The sequence below is a fragment of the Narcine bancroftii genome, chromosome 2 (genome assembly GCF_036971445.1).
Source record: "Narcine bancroftii isolate sNarBan1 chromosome 2, sNarBan1.hap1, whole genome shotgun sequence".
Lineage (NCBI taxonomy): Eukaryota > Metazoa > Chordata > Chondrichthyes > Torpediniformes > Narcinidae > Narcine > Narcine bancroftii.
The window spans coordinates 20,958,427-20,984,811 of record NC_091470.1 but is presented as its reverse complement, the minus strand read 5'-3'; the positions used below and the strand labels follow the sequence as shown (position 1 = coordinate 20,984,811).

The 26,385-nt window shown below is 38.3% G+C and overlaps 1 protein-coding gene across 3 annotated transcripts in view; it reads right to left on the bottom strand.

The window, feature by feature from the left end:
- The window catches only part of lin52 (lin-52 DREAM MuvB core complex component), a 122,572-nt gene that overhangs the window by 9,720 nt on the left and 86,467 nt on the right, over positions 1-26,385 (bottom strand). Inside the window, exons 6-7 of one of the 3 annotated variants that reach the window (XR_011351064.1) lie at positions 25,805-25,887; positions 24,021-24,097 (exon numbers count right to left, since the gene is read on the bottom strand). The exons of 1 other annotated variant lie outside the window; for it this stretch is intronic. Coding sequence is in view for 1 of the 2 variants with exons in the window: in XM_069916076.1 (XP_069772177.1) it covers positions 24,036-24,097 (62 nt within the window). In the remaining variant the exon portion in view is untranslated. Of the gene's footprint in view, positions 1-23,673; positions 24,098-25,804; positions 25,888-26,385 lie in introns of those variants that run through there. One more of the 3 variants, XM_069916076.1, reaches the window with a different exon arrangement.

Here is a 26,385-nt window from a genome sequence, read left to right as displayed (position 1 = left end):
CAGGGATGCCCACTATCACCCTTATTGTTCGTGTTAGCTATAGAACCACTACCAGAATTGATAAGAACAGAAAATAAAATAAAAGGGATAAAAATAAAAGACAAGGAATATAAAATCAGTTTATTTGCAGATGATGTTATAGTATACTTAACAGAACCAGAATTATCAATAAAAGAATTACGTAAGAAATTGAAGGAATATGGAGAAGTGTCGGGTTACAAGATTAACGCAAATAAAAGTGAAGCAATGCCAATGAATAATTCGGATTTCTCAAAATTTAAGAAGGAATCACCATTCAGATGACAAATGCAAGCAATAAGATACCTAGGTATACAAATAAATAAAAACCTCGGCCATCTATATAAACTCAATTATTATCCACTAATGAAAAAAATTACAGGACGATTTAGAGCATTGGAAAGATTTACCACTAACACTAATAGGAAGGATAAACTGTATTAAAATGAACATTTTCCCAAGGATACAATACCTATTTCAGGCATTGCCAATACACTTGACAGAGAAATTCTTCAAGGAGTTAAAGAAAATAATAAGGAAATTTTTATGGAAAGGTGGGAAACTGAGGATAGCACTAGATAAATTAACAGAATGGTATAAACAAGGAGGCTTACAACTGCCAAACTTTAAAAATTATTATAGAGCCGCACAATTAAGATACCTATCAGATTTTTATCAAACAAGGGAAAAGCCAGATTGGACTAGATTAGAACTAGATAAAATAGGGGAAAAAGATACCTGAACACATATTATATAAATGGGATGAAAAATTGGTACAATGTGGGAGTTCTCCAGTATTACATCATCTGCTCAATATTTGGAAGAAGATTCATGTAGAAAGGAATAAAACAAATTACCAATTACCAAAACTAATAATGACGCAAAATCAGTTACTCCCTTTTACAATAGATAACCTTTCCTTTAGAGAGTGGGAGAAAAAAAGGGATCAAAAGAATAGAAAATTGTTTTTCAGGAAATAAAGTACTATCCTTTGAACAAATGAAGGATAAATATAATATAACTCAAGATACAGTGTTGGCATATTACCAACTGAGATCCTACTTGAAGGACAAATTGGGAAGCAGTCTGAGGTTACCAGAGGGAAGTAATTTTGAATATGTGATTACAGACACAATGATAATCAAAAAATTTATAACAAACATGTATATTAAACTGCAACGAAAGGAGAATGAGGAAACAAATGGTAAAACTATACAAAAATGGGAACAAGATTTAAACATAAAGATAAAGAAGGAAACATGGGAGAAGTTATGCTCTGGAACTATGAGAAATACAATAAACACGAGGTTATGTATGATACAATATAACTGGATACACAGGCTATACATTACACCTCAAAAGTTAAATAAATGGGACCCAACAGTATCTGACAGATGTTTTCATTGTAAAAAAGAAATGGGAACAACAATTCATGCAATCTGGACATGTGAGAAAGTGGAAAAATTTTGGGAAGATCTAAACCAGATATTAAAGAAAATTACAGAAAACAATATACCAAAAAACCCAGAGTAACATAAAAAACAAAGAATTTGGACTTGATTTGGATGGTGCACAAAAAAGATTTGTTATGATAGCTCTAGCCCTAGCAAAAAAAATGTATTATGTCAACCTGGAAATTGGAAGATAATTTGAGAATACAACAATGGTATATAGAAATGAAAAAAATGTATTCCATTAGAAAAAGTAGCATATAATTTAAGAAATAATATTGAAATATTTGAACAAATATGGGAGCCATACATGAAACACAATAGAGAAAACCTACCGGGGACATCTACCACCTAAAATAACGAAAGGAGAAGGAGATGAAAAGAATTGACTCAGTGGAATTTCTTGTTTATTTTTATTGAATGACAACATTGTTTGACTGGTTTAATGTGTCTTAGATTCTGCACTTTAAATGAATGGGGGGGGAGGTAGGGAGGGTGGGATGGGAGGAGGGAGGGGGGGAGAAAATGACACTGTATATATTTGAAAAGGAAAATGTATGTATCTTGGTCAATGTGGTTTATGGTGCGAAAAATAAAAAATTTAAAAAAAAAAGAGATGAACTGGGCAAGTTTTCTTTTTCCACTAAGGGTGGAGGGTGCCTGAAATGGGCTGCCAGGAATAATGATGGAAGCAGGTATGATTGTAGAGATTAGGGAGTTTCTAAATAGGCACATGAAGATGCAGGAAATAGACACGTGCAAGCAGCAGGGATTTACATTAACTTGGGCATTGTGGTTCGTGCAGACAAGTAGATGGGCAAAAAAATAACGGAGCCACAAACTCATCGGCTAATAATTTCCTGCGCGTTCATCAGCCATTTTGCAGTGGGCTATTTTGTCACCACTGATAAAGTGAATGGTGACTGTCTTTTTGCCCAGGGTGTGGTGGTGGGGGCTCGAAAACTAGAGGGCATGTTTAAGGTGGGAAGAGAAAGATTTAAAAGAGAGCTGCACATTTTTCCAATGGTTCTCAACCTTTTTCTTTCCACTCATATACCACTTTAAGTAATCCCTCCGCCATCGGTGCTCTGTGATGAGTAAAAGATGGCTTAAGGTGATATGTGGGTGAAAAGGGAAGGTTGAGAACCATTGCTCTAGGCTCAATTGTTACTGAAATATTTTGCTTGAGAAAAATTGTCATTGGCCCATTTCCTTTGGAGTGATGAAACCGTGCACATAACAAGTCAATGAGGGACGATTAAAACAGTGGTGCTCAAACTTTTTCCTTTCCACCCACATACCACCTAAAGCAATCCCTGACTCATCACAGAGCACCTATGGCATAGGGAATACTTAAACTGGTATGTGCATGGAAAGAAAAAGGTTGACATAGAGGGTGGTGGGAACTGTCGGAGGAAGTTGTAGAGGTGGGGATAATTACAAAGTTTAAAAATAATTTAGGAAGATGTCAGGATAAAAAAGGTTCAGGGGAATATGGGCCAAATGCAGGCCAATGGGACTAGCTCAGGCAGACAATGTAGTTGGTATGAAAGAGTTGAGCCGAAGGGCCAGTTTCCATGCTGTATAATTCTATAACCATGAGTCATTCAGATCAACAAAGCTACTGTCTAATCTGAGTATACTTAGTCTTACTCTCTCTCTCTCTCTCTCTCTCTCTCTCTCTCTCTCTCTATCCATTCAAAGTTCAAAGTTAAAATTTATTGTCAGCATACAAATGAAATTCTTTTACCTGCGGGACCTATGGGTGAGGCAGAATTACTGCTTATTGGTAGTGCAAGGAAAAAAAACTGTACACATTTCTAATGACTGGCAACTGTAAACTGTATACAAGAAGAACAAAATGTGTACAAAGAAAGATGTAAAGAAATGTAAACAAAATTACTGTGCAAATACAGAAAATATATATTCAATAATAAATAATGAGCAAAATTCTAGAGAAGCCTTCTCATACAGTTGAACACCACCCGGGATGTGCTCTTCTCTCGCTGCTGCCATTAGGAAAGAGGCATAGGTGCCACAAGACTCACAGCACTAGGTTCAGGAACAGTTTCAACCCCTCCACCATCACGTATTAATGTTTTATTGCCCACTTTGTTAACTGTTTTAAGTATAATTTTAATTGTATTAACATAGTTCTTATTGTATAAAGTTCTAATAAGCAGTGAAAAACTCTACGCTACTTTAGAACAGAGTACATTTAACGAGTCAAAACAATGGCGTCTCCATGCTGTCCAAGGGATTATAAAGGAATATAGTTGCAATATCAAGTTTTTTTCTGTATTTGCACAGTCAGCTTGATTACATTTCTTTCTTTCTTGACATTTCTCTTTTGTATACATATCTTTTTCTTGAGTAAAGTTTACACTACCAATAAGTAGTAATTCTGCCTGGCCCACAGGATAAAGAATCTCTGGGTTGCATGTGATGTCATGTATGTAGTCTGACAATAAATCTGAAAATTTTGAACAAACAAGAGCATGCCAGTCATGGTTGGATGAGGTCCAATGTAGTAGTGTGAAGAGGGAAGTTGTTGCACGACAATGTCTATTGTTTTAAGAAGAATGCTCAAAATAAAACAACAACATTGATGACAGCAGAAGTTACGATTTGGCTTCTGCTCCTCTCTTGTTCTAAGCAATGATTGGCTCAGTGTGCCTTTGGACAAGTGAAGATGATGGAGTATCAAGAATGAAATATTGCAGGAAAAGTAAGTGGGAGACAGCCAGGATTGAGCCTTGACTGGCAGAAATAGCTTGAGGTCTCAGTAAAGGTGAGATTTAGTCACATTGAGTCACGTTCAAGGCTATGCACAAAATTTGAGGAGGAAATAGTTAAGCTGTCCGTTTTCTACTGATAAGACAGTCATTGCAAAACTGATTAAAGCTACAGTTGTGAAGCTTGATTCTACTCCAGATTAAAGATCAGATAATTCTCAGTAGCCTGTTTAATCCTGACTTTCTATTTCAGGAAGGACTATAATGAGGAACACAAATGCAAATGATTTTTAACTCCAAATTGAGATTGTTTGGCAGCAACAATGATGACAGCAGAAGTTACGATTTGGCTTCTGCTCCTCTCTTGCTCTAAGCAATGATTAGCTAAGTGTGCCTTTGGACAATTGTGGGCAGGGCTACACCTTCATCAGAATCTTAAACTGAGGCTTGAGCATGGAATAGATGGGAGCTGACAAGAATGGCCTTTCAGAAGTAATACTACAATCCCATCTACCTATACGTGATCTGCGTCCCTCTCTTCCCGGTCTGTTCGAGTGTTTGTTTAAATGCATCTTAAATGTTGCAGTTCTATCTGGCTCTTCCACCTTGCCTTGACTGTGTGTTGCAAGAACCTATCGCTCTCTGTGGAAAAAGAAACGGCTCATGTCTCCTTTAAATTTCCCCCTCTCATCTTAAACCTATTCCTCGAGTATTTGACATTTCCACCCTGTGGGATTAAAAAGAAGAATCTACAACCCCTCTTATAATTTTGTGTACTTCGAGCAATGCTCCGATGAAAACAGTCCAGGTTCGTCCAAGTTTATTACCATTCAATTGCACAAGTACAAATCGACAAGGCAGTGTTCCCCAGTCCTCGGTACAAAATCAAGCAAACAAGCAACTAATCATAACATTTATTAAGACTAAATAGATAATAGGCACACTCAGGGAATTGAGGTTACAATTTATAAGTAGTGTTGCAGATTCAAAGTTACTCTTTTTCATTGATCAAATATAGCAATAAATATTGTATATATTTTGTTTCACTTGACAATGGAAATGTCGCCCCAGCCACCCATTAACAGAAACAAATACCCTATGAGGTGGGGGCTTTGGGAGCTTTTATTTAAAATCACAAATTGGCTGACTTTCAGTCCCGACTCCCTCTGGGTATCATTACAGGGATCCAACACAGTCCCTTGTGGCACCCATTTAAAAAGAATGCAAATTTAAAAAGGAATGGCATTTTGGTGTCAGACGACAGCCCAGGAAAACGGGGTGCCCCAGGTACACCCTGGATATACGTCTGCCGGACTGCTCCCTGCCTCACCACGGGATAGAACGGTGATGGCCACCTGGGTGATGTCCCTAGGCAGCCCCCAAGGCTTGGGGATGCGCAATCCAAGAGAGGGCTCTGGTACCTGATGGATGACCTTGCACTGGCTGCTTGCAGTCATTGGTGGTAAGGGTGCTCATATTTGCCAGCCTAGCCAGAGAAACCAGGCATGCGAGTTGGTAACCAGACAAATTCCGTTCTCTACTCTCACCTCTGGCACTGGGGAGCAGCTTCCATAGCACCCTGCCCCATCAGAAACACAGCAACCCTGTTTGGTTGAGGGGGAGCTGGTGAGGTGTTGTCATTGAATTTACTTATGTGCCTTGTCCAGCAAATGGAAGGTATTTGTGTACATATCGATCCACTTGATTTGCATCATTTTTATTTTAACACATCTTTTTGTTCATTTTTTTCTTTGATTTATTTTAAGTTATTGATTGTTTTCATAGTGATTGTAGAGTGATGTGACTTCTGAGGGGTGGACCATTGTATGTGGAGGAAACATGGCCTCCCTGCCTGTCTGGAATGTGTGTATTGAGGGTGGTCACGTGTCCTCCCCATCTGAAACTTATTCGGAAGTCTCATCACCTGTCAATCAAGATTGGACTCCAGCCACCCATTAGTGCACACCTTGCCAATGGCTAATTTAAATTATCCACAGTCATGATTGGCAAGAAGCACAGATTAGCACTGTATATTACACCAACGCATAACACATTCTTTCTCTCTGCCTCACGGTCCAAGCCCTGGACACCACTCTATGCCAGGTCGCTACTGTGGGCGTTGCTGGATGTGTCTTGGGTAAGGTGTGCACTACACCGAAGCTGAGCGATAGTATTGCGATAGATGAATGCTTGCAGAGAGTTACATCCCCATTGGTACAGGGAACTGGGTATGTGTAAGAATCCCTGTTTGTAGTGTGTGCATTCAAGTGTGTGAGCATGTCGAGTACAGGTTCACTATTGTCAGAGTTCAACCTAGATCCAAGGTGAAACAGTAATTGAGTACCATTTAATATGTTACAAACTAAAAACCCTTTAAATTATTTTTGGGACTAAAGAGACTTTGCTAGCTCTAACACAGGAACAGCAATGGAAAATTCACCAGACAATGGTAAATTCAAAATAATAGTTTTTTTTATTAAACTATTAAATGCATAACATTTCTTACTTATCTCTAAACATACTTTACTCTAAATTTAACCCCACTATGTGCAAATGGAAATGTGTGTGTGTGTGCGTGCGTGCGTGCGTGCGTGCGTGCGTGCGTGCGTGCGTGCGTGTGTGTGTGTGTAAAATTTAATTCCCACTTTGAAAAGTCAATCTTTAAAAGTTCAGCATAATTTTAGTCTTGCTTCAAGGTCTTAAATTCTCATTTCAGAAATAATTATAAAGTGCTTTTAAACATTGTATCTTCAGGCCTCTTTACTCACAATGTGGCTATTTTCTTCCATGATAAATACACAAACCCAGACAAGGGTTAAACAAAGTGGTTATCTTCTTCCACGATGAAGTCACAAACCAGACAAGGGTTAAACGATGTGGCCATACACAAAAATAGACCCAGTAGAAATCTGTCCTCTTTTCCAAAGAGACAGTGAAGTGGTCTTCCTTATTTCAAAAGCCACTGATTCTGTGCTTCCCTTTTCCCAGAAGTAACACACAACAACAGCACCAATTCTGGTTACTGTAATTCAACTTTGTTTTTCACAAGGTTTCAACCCATGTCACAATGTACTCTCAAAACTGAACTCAAAATGTCTGAATTTGGTAATATATTTCTCCAAATCATTTGATCATTACATCATCACTGAGGTGAGTTCCAATTCTTGGAAATCACAAGACCATCAGTTTTATTTCTACCAAAATTCGGTTCCTTTTTCAAAACTATTCCATATCCATAACAACTCTGACTTCATATCTGTTCAAGAGGCTTAAGTGGCTTTGATTTAAAACAGATGGCTTCCTCAATAGTTTTTGAATAATTAAGACCCTCTTGAAATCCATTAGCTCTGTCTTTCTCAGACACTTCAACTCTGAGAATGAACTCTCTTCCCTGAAAACAATGGTTCTCTATAAATGTGCTGTGACCTGTGTGCGACCCTGTACCAACCCACAGGTAACTTACTAAGAATGCAAATACAATATTTTAACTCTATAATTTACTTAACTAAGACATTTTTATAAAAGAAATATAGTTTAATATCAAACTAAAGATTAACACAAATCCATTACAAACACTCTCCCATTTGTCTCCCACCTGTTAATTAAAGTTATGTGTGTTTGTAACATTTGTGTCCAGAATCGTCTCTCTGTGAACCCACTGAACCTGATAGTCTTCCCAACACAACACCGACGCTTCAGGTCTGAGCCTTTCTTCAAAGTGCGAAGAACCTTGAACAAGGGCTCAGACCCGAAACGTCAGCAATATATCATTACCTCCTATGGATTCTGTGAGACTGGCTGAGATCCTCCAGCATTTTTATTTTTTTTTTAAACTACATGCTAAGGTTCAGAGAAGATTTATTAGAACGATGTCAGGAATTAAAGGCTCTTGGACTGAACTCATTGGAGGTACAGAAAGATGAGGGGTGGACCTCATAGATGCATTCTGAATGCTGAAAGGCCTGGATAGAGTAGATTTGGCAATGGGATTCAAGGGCAGTAGAGCACAATTTCAGGATAAAAGGGTGTCAATTTAAAACAGAGATGAGGAAATAACTACTTTAGTCAGAGGGTCGTGAGTCTGTGAAACACTGCCACAGGTGGCTGTGGAAATGAGGTCGTTGGTTGTATTTAAGGCAGATATTGACAGGTATTTGATAAGTCAGGGCATCAAGGGTTAAGGGGAGAAAGCCAAGGAGTGGGGCTGAGTGGGTGGATGGATCAGCTCATGATTAGAATGGCAGAGCAGACTTGATGGGCCAGTGGGCCTACTTCTGCTTCCATTTCTTCTGATCGTGTGACATGCACTGCGTCTTTTAGGGATTGATGGATCTTTATCCAAAGATCCCTCTGCATAGCAATGATGTTAAGGGGCCTGCCATTGACCTTACACCTGCCTCTTGCATACTTCCCAAAATGCACAACTTCACACTTGCCCTGTTTAAGCTCCATTGACCATTTCTCTATCCAAATTTACAACCGATTTATGTCCTAATTTATCTTTAGCCAACTTTCCTCACTATCCACACAAGTCATCTGCAAACTTACTCATCAGACTAACTACATGTTCTTCCTAATAATTTATATCTAACAAACAGAGCTCCATAATGCCTTTCATAACATGTAGGTATTTAAGCATTTATACAATTTCATTCTCTAAAATGGCCAAATTGAGAGAAAGCATCTAGAAGGAGAATGGGAGAGAAATGAACACACATTAGTTTTGTGAGATTTCATCAGAATGCAGCAGGTCAAGTTATGATAAATTGTCCAACCTTTCACCTTCTAATCCTTTGTACTAAAAGCTACTCCAGGGAGGATGGCAAATCCAGTACAAATTTATCTCCATCAAAACACACGGCATTAGCCTCAATAAAGTGATTTGACGCAGACTGCTTAACTCTAAAACCACATTGACTAGAAATCTCTGTGTGGAGCATTACATTACTAAAATAAGAAAAATTACATTTGAGCATCTGTTGACTGCAGATGTGGATCCTTGCCAGACCTACCAACTAAACCATGTATATATGATCACAGAATAATAATGCAAACTATTGTGAATTGGAGAACATTTTGTGGCCTCACCTGATGTATCTACACTTTCCTGTGACTGAAATAGATTTGGATAGTTTATAATTCGTATGAGCCCACAAAACAAAATTCAACACTAATCGGCAATTTCACTAAATGGCAAAAAAAGGAGCAGTGACAAGTGAACAACTTTTATTTAGTTACACTACTTATGTTCTTTGGAGTTTGAACTTTAACCTGCTATGGCTTAAATGGCCAAAGCATTTAATGTTTTAATTATTAATCATATCAACAGCACATCTACTCCCAAAACCATTTTAAAGGACATTCATGTTGAAGTTTCAAAGTTTACATGTGAGTGCAGCACCATTTAATCTAATACCATTCTGGTGTAGTGGGAAGGGAGTCACAGCGTAGATTGAATTACCAATTTATGTGTGGCACAATGGCATCACTGGCAGAAGAGCGGCCGCACAGTGACAGACACCTGGGTTTAATCCTGACCTCAGGTGCTGAGTGGAAGTTGCTCATTTTCCTATGATGCTTGTTTCCTTACCATGTACCAAGAACAAGAGTTGGTAGGTTGATTGTTCCCTATAAATTGCTCCTAGTGTAGAATCTGAAGGCAGATTTCATTATTTTAATTTAGAGATGCAGTAGGTGTTATATATGTGGATTGTGGAGAAACATGAGGCCTCCCTGCCTGGAATATTGTAGATTGTGGGTGGTCACGTGTCCTCCCTGTCGGAAGTCACATCACCTGTCAATCAAGATTGGACTCTGACCACCCATTAGTGAACACCTTGCTCGTTTAAATGACCTAGGGTCATTATGAGCTAGGTGCCCAGACCAGAACTGTACAAAATATTGATGCACAGAACATTCTATCTGCCTCGTGGTCCAAGCCCCGGACATCGGTCTGCACCACGTCGCTACTGTGGACATAGCTGGATGTGTCGCAGATGAGGTGTGCACTACACTGAAGCTGAGCTGAAGTACTGCAATAGATCAGTGCTTGGAGAGAGCCACCCCTCCGTTGGTACAGGGAACTGGCAGTGTGCGTTTAAGTCCCTGTCTTGTTAGAATGTGTATATTACTTAACACTGAGCCACACCCCGAGGTTCAGGGATTGGGAGAGTCTGCTGAAGCCCCTGTCTTGTTAGAGTGTGTTAGTAACCTTATATTACTTAACACTGAGCTGCACTCTAAGGTACAGGGATCAGGAGTGTCTGCTGAAGTCCCTGTCTGTGTAGAAGATAGGTGACCACTGGTATTGGAATCCAACCTGGGTCTAATATGAATGTCTATATCGTTTGCCATTCTCTCATTTGTCTCCTGTGTGCTCATTAAAGTTACCTATTATTGTGATACTTGTGTCTAGACTCCTCCCTCTGTGAACCCACTGAACCTGATACCTTCCAAACACAATGCATGGTAACAAGCCCACACTGCCCTATTACACCCATGTGGCCAATTAACCTACTAACCCCGTATGTCTTTGGAATGTTGTAGTGTGGAGGCTCATATGTCCTCTCTGGCAGGAACTAATCTTAGTGTAAATGTTGCTTCTCTTCTTCCCGTTGCTTTCGACTTTTCTTTCTTCGCTGCCATTTTCTTCCCATCTTTACTTTCACTTTATTTTAATTTTTGTGTTTGTGCCTTTGTGTTTTTTTTAAAACTTTTCCGGAGAGGGCTGGAGTTCCCCGACCGGCCAGTACTCCATGTCACCACATGTCAACAATCAAGGTCAAGACCATCCATGCTAAGCACTCATCTTGTAATTCGACTTTTCACACTTCACCACTGGCTCTGCTAATCACCTGCCCTATTTTGGCCAGCCCTACTGACTAGTGGGGGGGGAGGGGGTATAAAACCCAACATGTGGAGCAGCTGGGTCTCTTTTCACTGAGGAACAAACCCAAGCTCCACGAGTCAGAATAATGAGTGTGGGGCATCTGTGGTGCATGCTAAAGAACCATCATTTTACTGTGTTTCACCTTTCCAATTAACCTTATTCCCCTACCTGCACTGGTCGAGGGTGTTCTTGTTGCCTCTTTCCTCTACACTATATATTTAGTGCTGTTGATAGTTATCACCTCTTTGTGTCCATTGCAACCGCACTTCATGTACCTTGCGTGACTGTGTTTGATTCCCTGTGGCGAATAAATAAAGTCTTTATTATGACTTGTTGATTCTTGGATCTGTTGAACTTGTTCCTTACATAATAAATGTGGGAGGAAAGAGGGAGAATATACACTCTTTAGGGTGGCGGATTCGAACCTAAATTTCTGGCACTGTAATGACGTTGTGCTAACCGTTACATTAACTTCGCCCCTGCTGATGAGAATGTGGGGAGAATCAAAAAAATTGAACTAATCTAAGATTAGTGTAAATGTTGCTTCTTCTCTTCTTCCCATTGCTTTCGACTTTTCTTTCTTCGCTGCCATTTTCTTCCCACCTTTACTTTCACTTTATTTTAATTTTTGTGTTTGTGCCTTTGTGTTTTCGGTGTTTTTTAAAAACTTTTCCGGAGAGGGCTGGAGTTCTCTGACCGGCCACTACTCCATCACGTGACTCCCCAGTGTAAATGTTGCTTGATGATCAATATGGACTTGCACTGAAGGGCCTGTTTGCATGCTGTTTCCTTCTATGAATCAGATTGGAAGCGAATATGTCAGTGACTACTGTCCATAGGGGACTTCATGAACAGAAATACAGAGGCTACACTGCAAGGTGCAAACTATGGCAAAGGTGGTATGCTTTGGATCTTGGGTAGTTCGTTTATGCCTGCACACTTTGCTCTCGCCATCACTCTGATATAAGCTAAGCTTGGTCTCATCTGTCTACAAGACCTTCTTCCAGAATTTTGCAGGGTCTTTTAAACACTTTGTGGTGAACTGTAATCTGTCCACCCTTTCTGTGGCTAACTAGTAGTTTGGGCTTTGTAGTGTGGCCCCTGAATTTCTTTTCGTGAAGTCTTTGGCGAACAGTAGACATCGACGTATCCACAGCTGTCTCCTGAAGAGTGCTTCTGATCTATCGGACATAAGTTTGGGGATTTTTCTTCATTATGATGAGAATTTTTCCGTCATCAGCAGTGGAGATCTTCCTTGGAAGACCATCCCTTTGCGATTACTCAGCTCACCAGAACGCTCTTTCTTCTTAATTATGTTCCAAACTGTTGATTTTGGTAATCCTAAGGTTTGGGCAATGTTTCTCACTGTTTTTTTACTTATTTTTCAGCTTCATAACGGCTTCTTTGACTTTCTTTGGCACAACTTGGGTCCTCATGTTGAAAAAAGGGAACTACAGACTCCAAAGGTGATCAAAAGCTTAGAAGCAAACCTAACTCTCTTATAGCTGCACCAACAAAGCAATTAAACATATCTGCGTACTCACACACACACACACACACACACACACACACACACACACACACCTGTGAAGCCAAATGTTCCATACACCATGGTGCCCTGAAATGAGGGGACTGTGTTTAAAAAATGCTGTAATTTCTACGTGGTCAAACCAAAATGTATATAAATGACCTTGAATAAAATATTCAATATGCACTTTAATTACCTGTGATTTGTTTCATTATAAATGTAAAACTGTGGAGCAAAGGGGCAAATCAAGTTTAAAAAGTGTCTTTGTCCCAAACATTACAGAGGGCACTGTATATAGGTTTCTACATATCTGTGTGTTTGTGTTGGCTGTTTTTGCACTGTGCGTGGGAGAATGCGGTTTTGTCAGGTGCACTTTTACAATCAGATGATAAATAAACTTTTAAAAATTTTTCACACTGTGAACCATATCAATCAAAATACATACAAATATTTCCCTCTTAAATATTCACAGTGGCATTTTCTCCCCTTTTTCCCCCCCTTCCTTCCCTCCCCCCTTCCCATCCCCCTCCAAATCCATTAAACGTTCAACATATACAATACAATAAACCCATTAAACAATGTCATCACACAATGAAAATAAACAAGAAAATTGGGTCATCTACTTTTACACACTGGGTCAAGTCATTTTGTCTTCTTATCATTTTATCATTTTAGTGGGTGGAGGTCCGAGGCAAGCCTTCTCTGTTATGTTCCATGTACGGTTCCCAAATTTGTTCAAATAATGTGACTTTATTTTTTAAATTATATGTTATTTTTTCCAATGGAATACATTTATTCATTTCTATGTACCTTTGCTGTATTCTCAGGCTCTCTTCTCATTTCCAAGTTGACATTATAGATTTTTTTGCTACAGCTAAGGCTATCATAATAAATCTTTTTTGCACTTCATCCAGTTTGAGGCCTAATTCTTTACTTCTTGTATTACTTAGAAGAAAGATCTCTGGGTTTTTTGGTATGTTGCTTTTTGTGATTTTATTTAATACCTGATTTAGATCTTCCCATAACTTTCTCACTTTCTCACATGCCCAAATTGCATGTACTGTTGTTCCCATTTCCTTCTTACAGCGAAAACATCTATCTGATAACGTTGGATCCCATTTTAAAAAACTTTTGGGGCATGATATATAACCTGTGTAACCAATTATACTGTATCATGCGTAACCTTGTGTTTATTATATTCTTCATAGTTCCAGAGCATAACTTTTCCCATATTTCATTTTTTATCTTTATGTTTAAATCTTTTTCCCACTTTTGTTTGGGTTTATAGCTTATTTCATCATTTTTCTTTCTCTTGCAGCTTGATGTACATGTTCATTATAAGTCTTTTTATTATCATTGTTTCTGTAATCATATATTCAAAGCTGCTTCCTTCTGGTAATCTCAGTCTGTTTCCAAATTTATCCTTTAAGTTGGCTTTCAGTTGATGGCATGAAAACATTGTACCATGAGTTATTCCATATTTGTACTTCATTTGTTTAAATGTTAATAAATTATTTCCCAAAAAACAATTTTCTATTCTTTTAATTCCTATTCTCTCCCATTCTCGAAAGGAAAGGTTGTCTATTGTAAAAGGGATTAGCTGATTTTGCGTCAATAATAATTATGGTAGTTGGTAATTTGTTTTTTTTCCTTTCTAAGCGAATCTTCTTCCATATATTGAGTAAATGATGCAGTACTGGTGAGCTTTTATATTGCACCAGCTTTTCATCCCACTTATAAAGTATATATTCCGGTATCTTCTCCCCTATTTTATCAAGCTCTATCTTAGTCCAATCTGGTTTTTCCCTTGTTTGATAAAAATCTGATAAATACCTTAATCGTGCTGCTCTATAATAATTTTTAAAATTTGGTAACTGCAAACCACCTTGGTTGTACCACTCTGTTAATTTATCTAACGCTATCCTCGGTTTGCCCCGTTTCATAAAAATGTCCTTATTATTTTCTTTAGTTCATTGAAGAGTTTCTCTGTTAAGGGAATTAGTAATGATTGAAATAGGTATTGTATCCTTGGGAAGTCATTTATTTTAATTCAATTTACCCTCCCTATCAATGTTAGCGGCAATTCTTTCCATTGTTCTAAGTCTTCCTGTAATTTCTTTATTAATGGCTGATAATTTAATTTGTACAGGTGGCTTAAATTATCTAATCTAATACCTAACTATCAGATTGCTTGTGTTTGCCATTTAAATGGTGATTCTTTTTAAAATTCTGTATAATCCGTTTTACTCATTGGCATCGCTTCACTTTTATTTGCGTTGATCTTGTACCCTGATATTTCTCCATATTCCTTCAATTTCTTATGTAGTTCTTTTATTGCTATTTCTGGTTCTGTTAAGTATACTATGATGTCATCTGCAAATAAACTGATTTTATACTCCTTCTCCTTTATTTTTATCCCTTTTATTTTCTGTTCTTATCAGTTCTGCCAATGGTTCTATTGCTAAAGCGAATAGTGAGGGAGATAGTGGACATCCCTGCCTAGTTGACCTACTTAATTTAAATTGGTTCGATACATATCCATTTACTGTCACCTTTGCCAATGGTCCATTATATAATGCTTTAATCCAATTAATATATTTTTCTGGTAGATTGAACCTCTGTAATACTTTGAATAAATAATACCATTCTACCCTGTCAAAGGCTTTTTCTGTGTCTAAAGCAACAGCCACTATTGGCTTCTTATTTCCTTGAACTGCATGAATTAAATTAAAAAATTTACAGACATTATCCGCTTTTCATCTTTTCTTAATAAATCCAGTTTGATCTTGTTTTACTATTTTTGGTACACAGTCGACCAATCGGTTTGCTAATAATTTTACTATTATCTCATAATCTGAATTAAGTAGAGATATTGGTCTATATGATGCTGGTGTTAGTGGTTCCTTCCCCGTCTTTGGTATTACTTTAATTATTGCTGTCTTACATGAATCTGGCAAGTTTTGTGTTTCTTCTATCTGGTTCATTACTTCAAGGAGAGGAGGAATTAATAACTCTTTAAATGTTTTATAGAATTCTTTTGGGAATCCATCCTCTTCAGGCGTTTTATTGTTTGGCAGCTTTTTTAATATATCCTGTACTTCCTCTATTTCAAATGGTTTTATCAGCTTATTTTGCAATTTCGGTAGTTCAATTTTAGCTAAAAACTCTTCTATTTTATCATCTTTCCCCTCGTTCTCAGTTTGGTATAATTGTTCATAAAATTCCTTAAAGTTCTTACATCCATTAGATTATATGTAATTTGTTTGTCCTTTTTCCTTGATGCCAATACAATTCTTTTAGCTTGTTCTGTTTTAAGTTGCCAGGCTAATATTTTGTGTGTTTTTTCTCCAAGATCATAATACTCTTTCTTTATTTTCATTATGTTCTTCTCCACCTTATACATTTGTAATGTTTCATATTTTATTTTTTTGTCTGCCAATTCTTTTTGTTATATCGTCCCTTGTTGCTAGTTCTTTTTCTGGACTTACTATCTCCCTTTCCAACTGTTCTATTTCTCGATTGTAGTGATTTTTCATCTTAGTTACATAACTTATTATCTGCCCTCTAATGAAGGCTTTCATTGCATCCCATAATATAAATTTGCTTTTCACTGACTCCGTATTTATTTCAAAGTACATTTTAATTTGGTGTTCAATAAATTCTCTAAATTCCTGTCTTTTAAGTAGCATGGATTTTAATTTCCATCTATATGTTCTTGGTGGGATGTCCTCCACTTCTATTGCTAATAACAGGGGTGAGATAACAATCTAGCTTTATATTCAGTTTTTCTAACTCTCCCTTGAATATGGGCTGAAAACAAAAACATATCAATCCTTGAGTGTTTTATGCCTACTTGAATAATATGAGTATTCCTTCTCCCTTGGGTGCTGCCTCCTCCATATATCCATAAGTTTCATTTCCTGCATTGATTTAACCATAAATTTTGCCTCTTATTTCTTATTGCTAGTCTTTTGTCCAGTTTTATCCAACATTGGGTCCAAATTAAGGTCAAAATCCCCTCCTATAAATATATTCCCCTGCGTATCTACAATCTTCAATAAAATATCTTGCATAAACTTTTGATCCTCTTCATTAGGTGCATATACGTTGATCAAATTCCAGAATTCTGAATATATCTGACACTTTATCATTACATACCTCCCTGCTGGATCCATTATTTCCTCCTCTATTTTGATTGGTACATTTTTATTTATTAATATAGCTACACCTCTGGGTTTTGAATTATATGATGCTGCCGTTACGTGCCCTACCCAGTCTCTCCTTAATTTATTATGTTCCACTTCAGTTAGATGTGTTTCCTGCACAAATGCTATGTCTATTTTTTTTAGGAAGTTTAATAGCCTTTTTCATTTAATTTGGTTATGTATTCCATTAATATTTATAGTCATATAGTTCAACATGGCCATCTCATATTGTTTACACCTCATTTCCGCTTCCTCACCTCCACCATCCCCCTTTCCCCCATTTTCATCTCAGTTTTCCCTTTTTGAACTCAATGTATGACACTTTTAAAACATAAATTTTCAACAACTCCCACATCTAAAATTCCCTTAACCCCAAATGTCCCCCCCCCTCTCTCAGTTGCCCCTTGTCCCTTGCCGGGCAACCACAACTCCCCTCTCCATTTGGATTGTGAACCTGCTCGCAAGCGTCAACTGATTTCGTAGTGATTGTTATTCTCTCCCACCCAACCCCCTCCAGAAAATACTTTTATCTTCACATATAACAAAGCTCATCTTCTTTCCACCTTTACTTCCTTTCTTCCCTTTTCTTCCCCTCTTTAGTTCTTACTTGTACATTACTTTTACATCTTTATATGTATTTTGTCGTTGTTCTTCATTCTTGTTACATCTCTTCATCTCTCCTTCTGTCCTGCAAGCGTTCTGCAAATTCTCGTGCTTCCTCCGGATCCGAGAACAATCTGTTTTGCTCCCCCAGAATAAATATTTTAAGCACAGCTGGATATCTTAACAAATTTATAACCTTTCTTCCCATAGGATCAATTTTGCTGAGTTAAACTCCTTCCTCTTCTTTAGGATTTCAAAATTTATGTCTGGGTAAATGGTTTTTTGTCTTCTCTAATTTTATTCCTTACCCTCTCCAGTATATTTTCTCTTGTCGTGAATCTCAGAAATTTTAGTAAAATGGATCTTGGTTTTTGTTGTGTCTATGGTTTCAGGGCTAGTGTTCTGTGTGCTCTTTCTATTCCCATTCCTTTCTGTATTTCTGGCATTCCCACGACCTTTGGGATCCATTCTTTTATAAATTCTTTCATATTGTGCCTTCTTCATCTTCCTTTTGGCCCACTATCTTTATGTTGTTTCGCCTACTGTAGTTTTCCATTATATCAATCTTCTGAGCTAACAACTCTTGTGACCCTTTAACTTTTTTGCCAATTTTCTTCTTAAGTCATTCACTTCCATTTCTACAGCCATTTCTCCTTCTTCCACATTTTCAAATCTTTTCCCTATTTCTATCATGATCAGCTCTATTCTACTCACTTTTTCTTCTGTACTTTTCATTTTTCTTTTCATTTCACTAAATTCTAATGTCAACTATTCTTTTAATGCTCTCATTTGTTCTTGAAATTTTAAAAAATCTATATACTCTCCATCTATTTTACCTTCTATTTCTCTGTGCAGAGCTTGGTCTTCTTCTTCCTCTTCTGTGTCTGCACCTGTGTTTGTGTTTTCAACTTCTCTTTCTTGTATCTGTGTCTCTTCTGACTTTCTTGTTGAGTTGCTTGCCTCACTTTGCTGGGCTTCTTCTTGCTTGGCTTCTAGCTGTTGGTCCTCTTCTTCTGGGCTAGTCATCTGTTGGGCCTCCTGTTGCTGTTCTTCTTTCCTATCACTCCCTTTCCTGTCACTTTCCTCTTCTTCCAGCTGAGAGCCCTGGTGTCGGGCATCCCTCAGCTGGTCGTGCTGTGTTTGCTTGCTCCCCAGCTGGGTACCCCTCCCGTCAGTGTTTTCTTTTTCCTTAGTGTGCGCATGTGCAGTTGCACACTTTTGTTTGGCTTCGAGAGCCATTTTTGCAGTCCAGCGTTCGGGAGGTCATGACTCTGCAGGGTCATCACCAACATTGGGGAGCGGGCTCTTTTCTCCACAACGGCTTCCTGTTTCTTCATGCAGGTAAGGCCTTCTCCTTTCTCTTCCGGCGTCTTTTCTTCTTCTTTTTTCCCATTGTTTTTACTTTTTCCTTCTTGGGTGCCATTTTCTTTCTTTTCTCCACAGCTTTCTTTTATTTGTTAAGTTTTGTGTTTCTTGAACTTTGTATTTTCTTCACTTTATTTCTTCTTTTCTGGAGACGGCTGGTATTCTCCTACCGCCACTACTCCATCACGTGACTCCTCAGATGATAAATAAACTTTATATACCATGCCCCAAAAGTTAAATAAATGGGACCCAACAGTATCAGACAGATGTTTTCGCTGTAAGAAGGAAACAGGAACAACAGTACATGCAATTTGGGCATGTGAGAAAGTGGAAATGTTTTGGGAAGATCTAAACCAGGTATTAAATAAAATCACAAAAAGCAACATACCAAAAAATCCAGCGATCTTTCTTCTAAGTAATATAAGAAGAACTTGGACTCGATTTGGATGGAGCACAAAAAAGATGTATTATGATAGCCTTAGCTGTAGCAAAAAAATGTATTATGTCAACCTGGAAATTAGAAGAGAGCCTGAGAATACAGCAATGGTACATAGAAATGAATAAATGTATTCCATTGGAAAAAATAACATATAATTTAAGAAATAACATCACAGTATTGGAACAAATTTGGGAACTGTACATGGAACACAACAGAGAAGTCCTACCGTGGACCTCCACCACCTAAAATGACAGAAGGAGAAGATGACAAAATGAACTGACCCAGTATGTAAAAGTAGATGACCCAAATTTCTTGTTTATTTTCATTGTGTGATGACATTGTTTAATGGGTTTAATGTATCATATATGTTGAACATTGAGTGGGTGGGGAGGGGGGTGAAGGAGGGAGGGAAGGGAGGGGGGTTAAAGGGGAGAAAATGACACTGTGTATATTCAAGAGGGAAATGTCTGTGTGTATTTTGGTCAGTATGGTTCATAGTGTGAAAAATTTTTAAAAAATTAAAAAAAGGTGATAAATAAACTTGAAGAGGTGGAATGACATAACTGAAGGTGACAAATGCTTAGCAGGTCAGGCAGCATTTGTGGAAAACTCAAATAAAGTTATTTTTTTAACTCAATGTGTTTCCACCAGGCCAGAATTATAGGAAGGATATCAACAAGTTTGAGAGAGTGCAGAGAAGATTTACGAAAATGTTACCTGGGTTTCAGAATCTAGATTACAAAGAAAGATTGAGCAGATTAGGTCTTTATTCTTTGGAGCATAGAAGGATGAGAGGGGATTTGATAGAGATGTTTAAGATTATGAGGGGGATAGAGTTGATGTGAATAGGCTTTTTCGCTTGAGGGTAAACAAGAGGTCATGAGTTAAGGGGCAAAAGTTTAGAAGTAACATGAGGGGGAAATTCTTTACTTGCAGAGAAAAGGGAAGGTATGTAACAGTGTGGTGACGAGAAGCCATTTGAAAGATACATAAGTAGTGGTGCTAGATGAGCAAAAATGGTGAAAGGTTATTAAACCTTTGAAGACATCCAATACAAAGCCCTGAGGAAGCAAAGCACTAGAGATGCTGTAAATTTAAAATAAAAACAGATTACTGGAAATACTCAGCATGTTTAGGCACCAAGTGTGGAGAGAGGGAAGCGGGACCTTTAAACTCGGATTTCCAGCATCTGCATATTTTTGCTTTTCAATTTCTCAAGAATGGTTTATATATCGCAGCAGCCTGCACACGGAGACGCAAAACAGCCCGTGAAATGGCCATCGAATGCGACTACTGTGTGGATCTGGGGGGGGGGGGGGGGGGGGGTGGTGATCCCGGCTATCATCCCGTGTGACCTCCTCACAGCGGGAAGACAGGGAACTCTGGCGGGAATGTCAGCGCCAGGCAGAACTGTCAGTGCAATAAAGCAGTCTTCAATTTCAACTCCTCGTGTGTCTTCCTTCCACACTCGTAACGCGTACGCTACACTGGTGACCCCAACAGTTTCAACCAGGTCAAGCAGAGCCAGTGACCATCCACATGGTCTCCCCTCAGGCTCCCCGATGTTCTGGGTGCTGCAACCACATATGGGTTTGAGCAGGCCAAGGCCTCGTTCCAACCTCGCCGCATCACCACTGTCGACAACCTCTACTTCTACGTTGTGAGCACCCTCAATATGGACACAACTGCAAGGGTCGTAGATATCCTACAGCAGCCTCCAGAGCAAGGCAAATATGCGGCCCTCAAAGAGCTTCTAACCTGCACTTTCGGGCTTTCCCAGTGCGAGTGTACTGCCTGATTGCTGCAAATGTACAGACTGGGGGACAAGGCCCCATCCGCCCTAATGCTCATGTTAAGCTTTGCCTGCTCTTTGAGCAGATCTTCTTGGAGCAGCTGCCTGAGGATATACAGCTCTTGGTCACAGATGAGGAATTCAGCGACCCTCAGAGGGTCGCTACCTGGGCGGACATGCTCTGGAGAATGAAGGACGCTAGTTCCATTGTAGACCACGTCAGCAAAACCCACTAACAACCCTGGCAAGATCAAGGCCAGCGGAGAGGCAAGTGAACAGCCCAGGACAGTTACGCTACTACCACCAGTGATGGGATGCGGAGACTGTCAATGCCAATCACGCCCTGGCAAACTGTCATTGATGGCTGCGGCAATTGGCCCATATAATAGTGAGTCCCAGATGTAGAGGCGGCTGTCAGGCAGGCATTTCCTGGTTGACACAGGCGCTGAGATAAGCGACCTACCCCCTGCAGGCCTCAACACCCGCTGCGGCAAGCAGGCTCAAAACTGAGGGCAGCCAACAGCTCCTGCATTCAAACTATTGGGACCTGCACCATCCCCCTTCGTTTCGGCAACAGCCGCTTTACATGGACCTTTACCCTCGTGGCAGTGTGTGGTGTCTTCCTTCCTTCCACACTCGTTGTAGCGTGTATGCTACAATATCACAATTTCACAAACAGCCAAAATAAAATCCGCAAACATAATAATTTCCAAATAAAATTAGATTTTGTCTATTTTATTTTTGTCGTCTTTTATCCTTTTTATTTTCATTAATTGTTGTTGCCTAATTTACTTTATTTGGTCATGTTGTTTGGTTTCTTTCTTTAATTACCCCCCCCCCCCCCCCAGCCACTTCAGTAGAAAGATAAAACAAATCAACTTTTCCAAAAATTAACAGCATAAACATGGAACAATTTGAAGGGCGATAGAAAGGAAATCCAGCTCAAGTTGTTCAGCTCAAGAGGCATATTCCAGTAATTTTAGGTTACATTTGCAATCAGGATTTCAATCTTTGCACTTATATCCTGCTCCCATGGGCAGAATCTCCATAGATACATTTCCCCAGATGTTAACCACATTTGCTTGTATGGATATTGTAAGCTCTTTATTTGAATATACAAGAGCAGCAGTTTCTCAATTGCCTTTATTTCTAAGAACTGTATTTAAAGGATCAAGAGAAAATTTTTAATAATTCACATTTATTAATTCAAAAATATAATGTATCATAGAAGCATTTGACTAATTAGTGTGCAAGAATGCACAAGAAAATGTCCTATTTCACATTTATCAAAAAGCTACACAAATCTTCAATTTGGAACATCCATTTTCTAGATACATCTCAATAAGTTCCACTGAAGAAGTGAGGGAGGACTCAAAAATTTATTTGATCAAGGCAAAGGATCAAATCCTTTGAGACTCACTTTATTTGGGATGTCTTCAGAGGTTGTGTTTCCAGCAATGATGGTCCTTTGATATCATCCCAACTCTTATTCCAAAACATTCAAATTCAGCTCAATAAGGTTACAATTACATTCTTAAAAGGATGCTGTTCACCTTGCCAGAAATTTGCAATTGGTAAATGTTATTCAGTCTGGGTGGACAATATAATGTGGAGCACCATTTCAAACTGGATAAGAAAATTGGGAGTTCCTGCACTCTCCCCAGATGACACCCATTTCAAACAACACCTGTCTCAAAAGTGTAAAAATGTGTAAAGTATACAAATGATTTACCTTTATGTCCTCTGTCTCAAATATAAAATTTAGGACCAATGTTTGGTTTAAAATATATTTGTTTTCTAATACAACTCTGCCCCCATATTTCACCAGACTCCTGTCATCCTTGCAGCCCACTTGAATTATATCTCCGAGTTGATCACAGAATATTACAGACTGACAAACCCTCCTGGAAGAAAGGATAGTCAAACAAAGAGAAGTCTTTCCTCCAGAGTTATTCAGACAATAATTAAATGTGTCAACATTTACTTGTGATACTGGAAGAATTAAAATCAATGGGAAAGTAAAAGTTATTTCCCAAGAGAGAATTGTTCATTTAATCAGAGTTCCTTACCCTACTATTAATGCTGTACTCTTCCAAACTTTTCACATTACCTTTCTCTGGATCTAGAGACCAAGAAGCAATGTGATTTGTCTACCTTAAACTAAAATGTCCACAAAATGTTTTTTTCTGCCTTTGTAGTTTATTTTTCATTAGGCAGACTAGTCCGAAATAACATTTTGGTGGAACATGTCACTTAATGTAAACATGAGGTTTTTTTTTGTTCTACTCAGAAAAATTAGAGTTCAATACAGAGTCATCTCAATTATGCTTTTTTTTGGATCGTGTCACAAAAGACGGATAAAATGCAATACAAGGCAGCAAAACAATAAGAACTTGAGGTTATCTCTCAAACCACAAGAAATGCTGAATGGTCTACCATCATCTCAAACCGTGAAGATTCTTACATCTTTTGAAACATGTTCCATCTCACATTAACCTAGATGGTATTCAGAAGTGAGAATTGTGGATAGCAGAACAATTGCATATATTTTTAGTAATTCTTTCCCCCACCAGAAATGCATTTTGCAAGGATGGGTGTGTGCTACAAAGTATCACGTTTTCGACTAAAGTGCTATCATTCTGCATAGCTTCAAATGCAACATCGGGATTTATTTCACCACTGTTACAGGAGAAACTGCAGACCATATGTACACTATGGAAAATGAATCTAGATTAGTACACCACAATATATATTAACGTCACTATTTGACATGCACAAGAAAAAACAAATTCTGTCCCTTCTACACCAACTGTGATCCCTGCTTGCATTAAAAAAAACAATTTGCCTTACAGGCAAAAGGATGAATTCTTCACAAAAAGTGATCGTATGTTTTGCTATTATATAGGCAGTTTGATCAGTTGCCATTTGAAGGCATCTGCAGATCTGAAGCAGACAGTAACTGTCTCAGAACAAGTGCTGAGTCTTCTTGCGAAAGCAAATGATAACAATTTTACAGTGACTTCTTAGGTCGTTCCAAAATGTTTAAGAACTTTCCTCTGGTCATTTCTCGTGCTGGAAAACAAAATTTTGGAAGAACATAAGATCATATGGAATGATTTAAAATGAAAGCATTTTTTCTGTTTCTCATCCAAGAATAGGATATATTTGCTTAAAACTTATAGATAGAAATTAAAGAAAAACATGATTATCCGAGATCCTAAAAAAGCATAAAGGTGATACATTCTGAGATGAAAATAGAACAGTACAGCAGAATACAGGCTCTTTGCCCCTCGATGTTGTGCTGACCATATATTCCTTCCTAAAAAAAAGTACTAAACCCTCCCTACCCCATAACCCTCTATCATCCATGTGTCTGTCTAAGGGTCTCTTAAATGCCTCCAGTGTTTCAGCTTCTACCATTGTTCCTGGCAAGGCGATCCAGGTACCCACAACTCTATTTAAAAATCTTACCCCTGATGTCTCCCCTAAACTTCCCTCCCTTAACTTTGTACATATGTCCTCTGGTGTTTGCTGATCCTGCCCTGAGTTGCAGGTGCTGGCTGTCCACTCTATCTATGCCCCTCATAATCTTGTAGACCTCTCCTTTCATCCTTTTACGCTCCAAAGAGAAAAGTCCCAGCTATGCTAACCTTGCCTCATACGTCTTGTTTCCCAATCCAGGCAACACCCTGATAAATCTCTGCACCCTCTCCATAGCCTTCACACCCTTCCTAAAATGAGGTGACCAGAACCAAAGATTTGTAGAGTTGCACCATGACCTCTCTACTCCTAAATTCAATCCCAGCATCTCATAGGTCTTTTTAACAACCTGTGCGGCAACCTTGAGGGACATATGGATTTGCATCCCAAGGTCCCTTGTTCAGCCACACTTTTAAGTAACCAACCATTAACTCTGTACTCAGCCTTATGGTTTGTGATACTTGTTGCCAGAAATCCACAGATATCCTTCAAGGAAAGAAGCCCATAACCAAATGATCTTATATGCAAATAAGGTTTCAGAATATGGGCCAACTTTACTGGTCGTTTCATAATACATTCAAGAGGAAAATATTAATGACCCCCTTGGTAACAATGAACAGGAATAAAACCCAGGCAACCTTCAGTAAAACTGGAGACGGTTGTTTAAGATGAAAGAATTGATTAACCTTAATCAACTGGACGGGAATATTGAGAGTCACATTTATCGGTTATAGTAAAACCCTGGTATCCGGCTCCTATGGGGATTGGTAGATGTCGGATAAGCGAATTTTCCATTTGCTAGAGACTGCGTGTTGAAGGATTGGCAAATTAATAAGGCATACCAATTTTAAACTTCTGTATTTTTTTACCTATTTATTTTCCATGATTTTTTGTTTTGCTGGTTACTTGAGGTTGCTGGTTGCTTGAATTCTGGATAACAAATGTTTTACTGTACTAGTAGAGGGCATAATGCACAGTTAAATGGGTCTCCTCACTGATTATTTAGATGTGGTAGATAGCAATCAGTGTTCCATATTACATCCAGTTGATAAAGGGAACAACAGAGGACATTCTCCAAATGGGGTATTTAAAATCCATCATCAAGTGAACCTTTTCCAATTAATATGCAGGTCCCTATCGACACAAAATATTGTCAGAGGTAATTTCACATACTAAATGATTTAAAGATTTATATCAACATATTTTCTCCTCTTTTTGAGTATGTGAGACTGCATTTTTCTAGATGGGCTCCTTTATCATTAATAGGTAATATTAATGCAGTTAAAATGATAATATTACCTTAGTTTTTATATAGTTTTTCAAGCGATTCCAGTTTTCATCCCGAAGTCTTTTTTCGATAATATTGACTTAAAAGTTTCTTCCTTTATTTGGAAGAACAAAAACTCTAGAGTTAGTAAATTTCATTGACAAAAATTGAAAAAAAGATGGAGGTATGACCCTACCTAATTTTAGATTTTATTACTGGGCTGTTAATATTCGTTATCTAACTTTTTGGATCTTTCATTCTGACAAATTGGATCATCCAATATGGAAAGATTTAGAATTGTAATCTATACAGCAGCATTCAGTGGCCTCTTTATTGGGTACCTCTCTCTTCCATTTAGTTTTTCCAAGATCAATAAGGATATATCTAATCCAATACTCAAACAAAGATAGAGTTAGGAAAGAGAAAAAGAAAAATAGAGGCCAGAAAAGTCAAAAGCTAAGGATGCAGAGCTCACTAGATTCTAAAAGGACAATGAGCATAAGGGAACTTCATCTGAATGTCCGTAGTATTAGAAACAAGGTCAGTGAACTTGAGGCACAAATCAGTACCCAGGCATATGATTTAGTGGCCATCACAGAAACATGATTACAAG